The 11,033-nt window shown below is 34.6% G+C and overlaps 1 protein-coding gene across 1 annotated transcript; it reads right to left on the bottom strand.

Moving 5' to 3' along the window:
• Positions 1 to 4,199: 4,199 nt before the first annotated feature.
• On the bottom strand, positions 4,200 to 7,799 carry LOC125195539 (receptor-like protein EIX2). The gene is made up of 3 exons (XM_089056982.1): positions 7,718 to 7,799; positions 4,899 to 6,976; positions 4,200 to 4,841 (listed from the first exon to the last, which is right to left on the bottom strand). Exons 1-3 carry the CDS (start codon positions 7,797 to 7,799, stop codon positions 4,200 to 4,202), a joined length of 2,802 nt encoding a protein of 933 aa, XP_088913108.1.
• Positions 7,800 to 11,033: the final 3,234 nt, after the last annotated feature.

Genomic DNA, 11,033 nt, shown 5'->3' with positions numbered 1-11,033 from the left:
AGTACCAAGTTTTGGTGCTTTTACGGATATAGCAGCAGTGTCCTAATTCCATTATGCTCCCATCATGCACATTGATGGTAGTTAAGAGAGGCCTGCCTAAACAATAAGAGACTTAAACAGACATAAAACGTGCTTGTGCATGCGAAAGGACTCAAGTGCAAGGAAGGGGGAAACACAATATGCTCGGGTTTCTTACCATGTGGACCAAACCTTTTCAGGACAAATGTGATGATAGGTGAAGCATGTTGGATATCAAAAGTTTGTATATTCTAGCAACGAAGATAGTTATATTGAGATAGCAATGAGTGTGTATATTTTTCTAATGCTGGTTGAAGATCAACACAACCATCAATGGCTATTGGAAAGACAAATACTTCACTTTGAAGATTAGTAGCAGAGCCACATTCACAACATTTTATCGGCTAGTCATGTAAACAAGATAAGAACAAAGAATACAATAATAAGAGAACTTAGAAATCATAGCTCCGTAACAGAGCCACATTCACAACATTTTGAAGTTGATTTATTCTCTTAGTTTAGAGTTCGCATGAGTCCTATAAATAGCTCATCTTAAAATAAAGAATTTAGGTTGGTATCAAATAATTTTTTGGGGCTCTTAAAAGGATTGTTCTTCTTTAAATTTTAATTTTTTTATGAACAAATAAATTTAATTAACAAGAAAAGAGAATTACAGATCATGCTCGGGCATACCCGCGAAGCGACTTTTGACTAGTCAAGTACTCCCTCCGTTCCATAGTAGTAGAAACATTTCTTTTCGGCACGGAGATTAAGAAAAAGTTGTGTTAGGTGAGTAAGTAAATGAAGAATAAAGTAGGGAATGAAAAAGGTAGAGAGATGTAGAGAGAATAAAAGTAACAGAGAGTAAAGTAGGTGTGGAAAAATGTGTTGACTTTTACCAAAAAAAAGAAATGACTCTACTACTATGGAATGTACCAAAATGGCAAAATGACTCTACTACTATGGAACGGAGGGAATACTAGAGAGTCGCGTATGGATCAACTACAACTTAACATGGGCATACACAAGGGTCTACTAAGCATAGCTAAAAAAGGGCGTAGCCATACAAGGTAACTGTAACAGCCCGCCCTCCCAGGGTACAATAAATGCGGCGGCTGCTATCAAACGTACTCAAGGAATTCAATTAAAACTAGGGTTTCATTTAAAGGGTTTAGACCAAGGTAATAAAAGGAGTCATCGAGCAATAAAGACATCAACTTAACCTAGAAACTTAAATAGGTAAAGGAAAAGGAGTTTCATAAATAACGATCGAAATCTCATGAGTATATCAAAGGTTTAAAGACAAAACCAGGAGAAGGGTATAAGGCCTCAAAACCGAAAGAAGAGTGCCAAATCACCGAATCAATATCAGAGTGTATCAAAACTTAGAGGAAAACGACCAAGAGAGAAGTGCAGCTATGTATGAAGACACAACTACGCTTGAAGTTCAAAAAAAACATCCATTTAATTACTTAACATGCTCAACACCCGCCACCGCTCGTCGCCGTTCAACCTGCACATAAGGAAAACACATGCAGGGCTGAGTATTTTGAAATACTCAGTGGACTCGTTGCCAAAACATTTTATAAGTTATGCCACCCTTACCAAGTGAACTCGAGTTTTACGATTTATCAAAATAAAATATCATCGAGTATCACAAAATATTTTCATAGATTGGACAATCAAATAACTCCCCATTTTCTCATCAAATTCCACAATCACAATCTCTTTCTTTCCATGGTGCGACGAAAGCGTGGCCACGCTTTTCGCCCACGAGACCGGCCGACTAGCTAGGACGCCTCCCGATCCCCTCGTGTACACAGCCTGGCAGGGTTTGCGGCCCATACTCAGACCCGAATTCGTATAATCATATCCATAGCCCTATAGCCCAATGGAGCGAACTCACAAACTAGGCATCAGGCACACAATCTCACAATAAAACAAACATAGGCATGGCATAACAGTTAAACCACCCTTATAACTCCAATCAATATTTTTGACAAAAATAAAAGAGAGTTTTAAGAGTAAAGCCCACCTCGACTGCTTAAGTTTCGCTTTTCCGTTATCTGGCTTCGCAACCGAGGTTTCATCTTTTTATTCACATGGGCACATGTTCACAAATCAGATTCAATCACGACTCTTAACTCATGCATGTCTCAATACTTCCATCTTTCCCATCGACTTATCTTAATCTTCATAAATCATTAAATTCAAGTCATGCTTATCATATATATATTTTCCTTAGTATCTCAACTCTAGATCTATCATCAACATGTGTTACACAAGAGTATTTTGCCAACACACAACACACATTCAACTCACGCCACACACACACACACATATGTGCATCTACACACACACATGCATCCCTAGTTACACATCCCTTTTATCCCAATTTCACTCAAAATAAAATGCATGAGGGTTCAAGGAGACCGATTCATCGGTTAGGAAGAAGTAGAAGATGAAGAAGAAGAAAAGAATACTTATACATAATCAAAATACCTGTTTAGAGAAAAACGATCGGTAGAAAGTAAGTAAAGACTTGGTTCTTCAAGAATTCTTGGTTCAAACTTCAATTTCTTCTCAAAGGATGCAAGATTAATGGAGTAAAGTAGAAGAAAATTGAGAGAGAATGAAGAGAGGGGGAGAGGGGACGAAAATTATGAGGGGGCGAAAATTATGAGCTAGGGTTGGGGTCTTGGCTCCTTATTTATAGAGTCCAAAAAGATCTTTGGAATATTTGGTAAGATTTTATTCTCCACAATTAAATAAATAAATATTATGGAGTAGGGAAGAAGAATTAGCAAAAATAGAATAAGGCAAGGATCCAGGATTTTCGAAAATTAGGCCTTCCAAATAGCCAAGATTTTGTTTTGGTATTTTTCCGGAGTAGAATAAAATATCACGGAGCAAATTAAATAAATAAATGAAAATCCTCCAATTTGGAGAATGGAACTAGGCGTGTTTTAGCCTATTAAATAAGGGAATGGATTTTATAATAATAACTAAAATAAGGTATGGCAAGATCTCTTGAGGTATGGAAAGATTTGATAGAATATTTTAATTCTAGGTATGGAATGGAAGAAAATCAAATAAGAAGTCAAATAAAATAAAATAACTCCTTTCCTTCTACATGTGATTTTCGAAAATCACAAAATAATAGTGGCTAGTATTTTTTGGAAATTTTCTCTAATAATCTCACTCACCCTTAAACAATTAATCCATCTCATAAATTAATTAATCACATATGCCACATCATACTAGTCAACCAATTTGACTTTTCAACTTCACACTCATGCAATAATTTCACTTATCAATTAATTCACATATTCCATGTCATCAATAATTAATTCTAGGGTTCAAAATTTAGGGTTCTAAATTCCGGGATATTACAGTAACTCTTTAGCTAGAGTACAAACACAGGCTGATGAAATTACACGCTTTCCTCCCAGACTTGATTTCACTATCGTCGGCTCGTCGCCATCAAAGCAACCTCTGTTTTGCCATGATAGTAATTTATTTAGTATCTGATTGTTACAAGTTTGTAACACAGATCAACTCCCTATGATGAGTTCTATGCATCAAATCAAATGAGTTCCTCAAATGTAATGAATTTAGGAGTGGTGGCATATGGATTGGCATGCATATTTCACAATGTCGTTTATTTATATATGTATAAAATATCAGAAACTCTATATTAGACCTAGATTAAACACTGTAATTATAATCTCTAGATAGAATATAGTGCATATGCATAACATTTTCCTCCAATGCAAACAAAGTGCTGAAAATGCAAAAACACAAACATAATCACTCGTTTATAGAAGAAAGCAAATATACACCAAAATAAAGTTGACATAGCAAAGGAAAAATAACTGAAATGAGGTGAAATAAGATTGACACAATTCACACAAAAAGAGATGATAAAAACAACAAAATTACTACATTAACTTGGAAAGATCACTGGTCATGAGCTTATTTCACCTTAATTGAACACCAATGCGAGCAGTTTCAACTTCCACCGCTGAAACATATGGGGATGTTATGAATCCGAGGATCAAATCTCGATTGTAATATTGTAAAAGTAATGTGAAAGTTGGAGTAAATTTTATGTTTTTAGCAAAAATTAACCAAAAACTGCATTTAATGGCAAGAAATCTAGTTGATATTACCTGCATGTTTCAGCTTCTTCTCCATTTGGATACAAACACAACAATCATGACGTGGAACCAATCTCCAGCAGCATCAAACGAGTTAAAGAATGCGATTCTCCATGATTTCTTCAATATGAATGAGCCAATAACTCCCCAAAATCCAAAGATAAAACCAAAGCCCATTGATATGCCAACTTCTTCCATAAATGAGAAGTTGTTTCCATCTTTCTCATTCATGTTGTCCCATGGATTATTGGTGGGGCAGTTTGGCAGAGGGTCGCCACATAGTCCATCATTATCAGCATAAGACGATGCATTGAAGCTCTGTAGTTGAGTACCCGTTGGGATTTTTCCGGACAAATTGTTGTTCGACAGATCAAGAAAACCAAGAGTGTGTACTTCTGCCAAACTTGTAGGTATCTTGCCCAAGAGTTGGTTATGAGATAGATCAAGAGAATATAGCATATGCATATTACCAATATCTGGAATTAATCCTGTCAAACTATTTCTTGACAAATTCAAGGATATCAATCCTCTCATAGTGGAAAATGATTTGGGAATGTTTCCGGTCAATCTATTGCTCGAAAAATCAATGAGTTTGAGAAACCTGATATTTTCCCAATACTCATGTTCCTTACCTTTCCAATGTAATGATGAATATCCATAGCGCTCAATATGAGGTGCAAGATGTATGGGCACATTGGGCAGAAAGTCAACAAATAATACTTGACCAAAAAGATATTCATGTTGACGGGTATCGAATAGCACATCCTCACTCGAGAAGGCAGTAAATTTGTTGAAGCAATCAGGTATTATCCAAGATAGATTGTTTATAGACAAATCCAGAACTTGAATATTAGTAAGATTGCATATGTCGGAAGGAATACTTCCATGCAATTTATTTCCACGAAGGTTTAGAAAGAACAATTCATACAGCTGGCCAATCCAAAATGGGATCTCTCCTGTCAACTTGTTTCCTTCAACATCAATGAAACTCAATCTTTGGGAAAGTCTCAAACTATTAGGCAATTCACCACATAAATTATTACCATGCATTCGTAGTGTCCTAAGATATGGTAAACCGCCCAAAGAGAAAGAAATTTCACCCAAAAAGTTATTGTTAGCCAAATTAAGGATTTCCAAGTTGGGCATGTTCTCCCAGCAGTTGGGAACCTCCCCTTCCAACTGATTATTGGAGAGGTCAAGGTAGCGAAGGCTCTGTTGGCGAGTTTTGCAAATAGATGAAATTGAATCGGAGAGCATATTTCCACTCAATAAAACAACATAAGCATCGGCAGGAAATGGTGGTATACGACCCGAGAATTGATTGTAACTAAGATCCATAAACCCAATGGACATGGATGAGATATTTGGAACTGTGCCACTTATTTGATTCTCGGAAAGATATAAGTGGTATAGTGAAGAAGACATATTCCACAACCACCTTGGGGCTTCATCTGTTATATTGGCACCACTGAGATCAAGGTAAGACAAATTCATCTGAGTTTGAATCCATTTTGGAAATTGGCCCACACTGCACCTGGCTAAAGATAAGTCATTCAACTGAAAAGGTGGACTCCAATTAAGGGAAGTATCCAACATCAATAATGGATTGAATGATAGATCTAGTGACGCCAGCTTATAAAGCTTAGAGAAGTGGGATTCAGAGACTAAACCTTCCAAAGAATTATGGGAAAGATACAGAATTTGAAGCTTGGTGAGTTGGCCAATACTTGGAGGAACTAAACCTTCCAAAGAATTATGAGAAAGATCTAGATGTTGAAGCTTGGAGAGTTGGCCAATACTTAGAGGAATGGAGTCTGTAAAGTTATTATATGAAAGGTCCAATTCTATCAATGAAGGAAACGCTCTCAAGCTTGGCATTAAACCCGTGAATTGATTATCAGACAAGAGCAATGTTTCGAGTGATCCAAATACGGAACCAAACATAAAAGGAGATATGGAACTCAAAGAATTTTGCGAGAGATCGAGTGTGCGTAGGTTGGTAAGGTTCCCATACTGAGTAGGAATACTCCTAGAAAAGTTAGAACTACTAAGATACAAGTGTTGTAATTGTTTCATGGAGCCAATGAATTCTGGGATAGGAATGCCTCCAAAATCATTCACACTAAGGTCAAGTGTGCGTAGGTTGGTAAGGTTCCTTAACTGAGGAGGAATGACCCCAGAAAATTTACTACTGCTAAGAGACAAGTGTTGTAATTGTTTCATGGAACCAACGAATTCCGGGATAGGAAAGCCTCCAAAATCATTCGCACTGAGATCAAGTGTGCGTAGGTTTGTAAGGTTTCTAAACTGAAGAGGAACAATCCCAGAAAAGTTAGTTTGATGAAGCAACAAGTGTTGTAAATGTTTCATGGAACCAATGAATTCTGGGATTGGAATGTCTCCAAAATTGATTCGACTAAGGTCAAGATAGTTTAAATGATGCAACTCAAGCAATGAAGAACGAACCTCACCTTGCAATCCACCATCATAATCCATATCAACCGCACCATCAATCTTGAGGGTGATAACATGGCCAGTGGTGTTGCTACACTCCACACCGTGCCATTTGCAGCATTCTTCGCTTTCCCAAGACGAGAGAATACCAATCTTATCGATGAGGCCATTCTTGAAGGATAGAAGTGCTTCCCTCTCACTCTCTATGCATCTCACTTTTACTTTTGCATCTCCTGATACAAACAAACAGGAGAGAACAACAACAACAAATTTGATCGCTTTTCTTTTTTTCGAAATCACAGTCTCTTTAGTGAGAGGTGGAAATGAAATGTGTTTGTGGGATACTCAATTATATCAGCTCCAACGCTTTAAATAGATGTAAACATAAAATTGATACAATTTCTAAAAAATATTTGGACATAATGCATGATAAGACAGTGTATAGCGTAAGGATTGGGTTCGAAATCAATGAAAAAGACGGATAAAGCAATTGGAAAAACTGATCACCAAAGACTGTAGTCAACTCTCATGAATTAAATGTTATTTTATTTTTACTCTATAGTATATTATAGATATTCTTCATTTATACTATGATATAAATATATTCATTCTCCATTTATTTATTTTTATTGTTTTCATATTTTTACCATAAATTTATGTAAAAAAATTATTTAAGATCATTAAATAAGTATATTAGCAATGTAAGGATAAATGCATAAATATATTGGGTTAGTCGCCACTGTTTTTCACTATAATCACCTTATGTATTATACTTCCGTTCAATACTAGTGAAGTCATTTTTTTTAAGTAAAAGTCAACACATTTCTTATCACTTACTTTTCATTCTCTTTTCTTTATTCTCTCTACTTTTCCGCTCTCATGCTTTATTATCTTTTAATTTAATATTCCCTCCGTCCCACAAAAGATGTCACACTTATGGGACGACATAAGATTCTAGAATGTTTTATTTTGTGTGTGAAATGGAAAGAAAAAAATATGATTTTTATATTCATGTGAGAGATAACTTTTTTCAAAAATAAAAATATGACTTTTTTTAAGGGACAAACTAAAAAAGAAACTGTGACATCTGTCATGGGACGGAATGAGATAGAGGGAGTCAGTGGCGGAGCCACGATGGGGGCGGGGGCCCTTGGGCCCCTCAGCCATTTGTAAGTTTCTATATATAATATATGTATCCATTTGTAAGTTTCTATATATAATATATGTATCAGACATTAAAGATATCGCTAGCTCAGTTGGCTTCAATAGGTGACTCTTGATTGCAAGATCTCAAGTTTGATCCCTTTCGGTGCCTAATGTTTAGAATATTTGTTTTTTATCTTTTGGATTGATTTATATTATCTAAGATTTTATCACAGTTCATTTGTGTGGCCTTTTCATATTTTCTCTAAATAACTTTTATTGATTTTCTCACATAGTACTATCTTTTACAATTAATTTTCTAGCTGGTAATTTATATAAATAATTTAAATTTTTATAATCATAAGATTGATTTTTATAGTGTAAGAATAGAAAATAATTCCATAATTATGTAAATATAATATATAATATTAGTAAAATTAGGTTCTATAAAGTAACTATATATACACTAATTATTTTTCATTTACATGAGCGGCTTTTTTTATTGCTCATGTTCGAGCTGGTTTTGTGTCGTTAACACCGAACTAACTTGACAAATTTTAACTGTAGTTTGGGCCTCCCATCGTTAAAAGTCTGGCTTCGCCTCTGGAAAGAGTAGTTTCTATTGAAAATGTTATTACTCCGTACTTTATTCTTTGATAATACTCCATAATTATCCAATATGAAAGTGAAATCTCATGAAACAGACTTTAAAAGAAAAAGTAAAATCCTTTTTGAGACACAGTGGTGTAAATACAAAATAGAGTATAAGATTAAATATATGTGGTATATATTCGAAAACATAATAAAAAAAAATAACACATATCTACTCCCTCCGACACTAAAAAATATAAATATTTGGTTCGGAATGATATTGACGTATAATTGTAAAGTGAGAGATAAAGAGATAAATGATAGTGTAAATAATGTCAATGAAGAGTGAGCTCCACATCATTATCAGTATAGTGTAATGATATAAGTTGTTAATAATTACTCACTCCGTCCGCAAATAGGAGTCTCGTTTTTCCATTTTAGTCCGTCCGCGAATAAGAGTCCCGGTTCACTTTTACCATAAATGGTAATAGGGTCCCACCTTCCACTAACTCATACCACTCACATTTCATTTAAAACTAATATATACAAGTGGGACCCCTATTCCACTAACTTTTTTCCACCCACTTTTCTTAACATTTCTTAAAACCCGTGCCGCCCATGAATGAGACTCCTAATGGCGGACGGAGGGAGTATAAAACAATGTGTGTGAGTAATGTACTCCTTCCGTCCCAAGGAAGATGACCCCTTCCTTGGACGGCACGAGATTTTAGTTAACTTTATTTTGTTTGTTAAGTGGAGATAATAAAGTAAGACAGGTGAAACAAAATAGAGATAAAAGTGTTTTCATTTTTAGTAATGAGTCATCTTAATTGGGACAAATCAAAAAGAAAAGTGGGTCATCTTCGATGAGACGAGGGAGTACTGCTTAACTATTTTAATATTAAAAAGTTCATACTTGTCAAGAACGAACTAGTTCAATCTTTTCGAGAATAAAAATATTTAATTTCCAAGATAACCGACATTCTTCATTAACGATATCGATTTTATAAATTGCATATATATCTAATTTCAAAATTTGGCCCTACAAAGCACTACGCAAATAGTACATGTCTGTGTGGCAATCACTATCTGAGAGGGGAAATATTATTGCTATTAAAACGACAAATATGTAAATTACAACCTAGAAAACATTAGCTAATAGAGTAACTAAGCTCCTCTGAAATTAACAATATGAAATGAACGCTTGCCACGATTTGATCCATTTTATTTGAAATGAAAAAAATTGATTTTTGGTAGGAAATTAAAGATATTTAGAGAAAATCACTAAAAAGCCAAAGGATTAAGCTGAAGCTTGTAGTTAATTTACGATTCTTATCTCCTTGTTAAGGTGTTGTTTCTGGAAGTGCATCAAACGAACCATTTTTTTTACTGTTCCCTCCATTTTTTCATAGTTGAGCTATTTTTTTTATTTTGAAAAATTTCTCATAGTCAATCATTTTAAGAGTAACACTTTTTTGTTATTCTTACTTTATTTCCTCTTCTTTATTCACTTTATATTTTATTCTCTTTATCTTTTTCCTTTTCTTACTTTTTCCTCTATCTACTTACCACACTATCAATCTCTATCTTAAACTCCGTTCTAAAAGGTTTCGCTTCAACTATAATGAATTGGAGGTTATATCTTTACGTTTATACTCTATTTATTTAATCCCATTGTTGTTATCCTAATTAATTTACCGAAGACAGTCAAGTTTTACGAAGTACAAGTCGTTTCCAATAAATGACTACCGTACTAATTGACGTGACTCGTGAGAGCTTTTTCAACAATGATTGTACTACAAGATAAAATGTAGCCATGTGATAAATTCCATTAAAAAAAGGTCACCAGGAGATGCAAAGTAAAAAATCATGGTTTCCGGGAAATTACTTCATCACTAAATAACCAGAGAAACTTTTCAATAATTGCAAAATACTCCCTATCCCAGGACATAATTACTCCCTCCGTTTCTTCATAATTGAGTCATTGTACCATTTCGGGAAGTTTCTTCATAGTTGAGTCGTTTCCTTATATGGTAACTTTTTCCTCTTTCTTACTTTACTCTCTCTTACTTTATTCACTTTATACTTTATTCTCTCTACTTTTTCCTCTCTTTTACTTTTTTATCTATTTATTTAAAACACCCAACATTCATTTCTAAAACTAAGTGCCGAAAAGTTCCGCCTCAACTATGAAGAAACGGAGGGAGTATATGGAATTTGAGGAAGATAGTATATGGAATTTGAGGAAGATATCTATCCTAATCTAAAGTGACAGATCGGTGAAAATACCATACTACCCTTTTTAGCGGGAAATCTGAAGCTGATGTGTAATTATCTTTTTTCTGTATTTAATTATTTGTGTTCACTATGTGTAATTATCTTTTTTATTTGTGTTTACGAATAGATTATTTTTGTGTTTTGTGGTCTGCAACATCTAGGTCTGTATAGGCTTTAGCCTTTAGTTAAAGAAAACTATTCTGTTACAATATTCTGACAAAGCTTTTGCAGATCAATAAATCAGTTTCCAATGCCCTTTTGTCCCTGAAAAAAAAATCACTATATATTAGCATTCATGTTTAGCTTTGATGACTATTAATATAAATTATCTATAACGAAATTGATCTTACCTTCATAGTATTATGTCTGTGATTTATGCCAAAGTGTACT

Source organism: Salvia hispanica, chromosome 4 (genome assembly GCF_029641045.1).
Source record: "Salvia hispanica isolate PSC_SH4W2 chromosome 4, Shi_PSC_v1, whole genome shotgun sequence".
Classification (NCBI taxonomy): Eukaryota; Viridiplantae; Streptophyta; class Magnoliopsida; order Lamiales; family Lamiaceae; genus Salvia; species Salvia hispanica.
The sequence above is the reverse complement of the archived record's forward strand: the minus strand, read 5'-3'. Positions and strand labels throughout refer to the sequence as shown.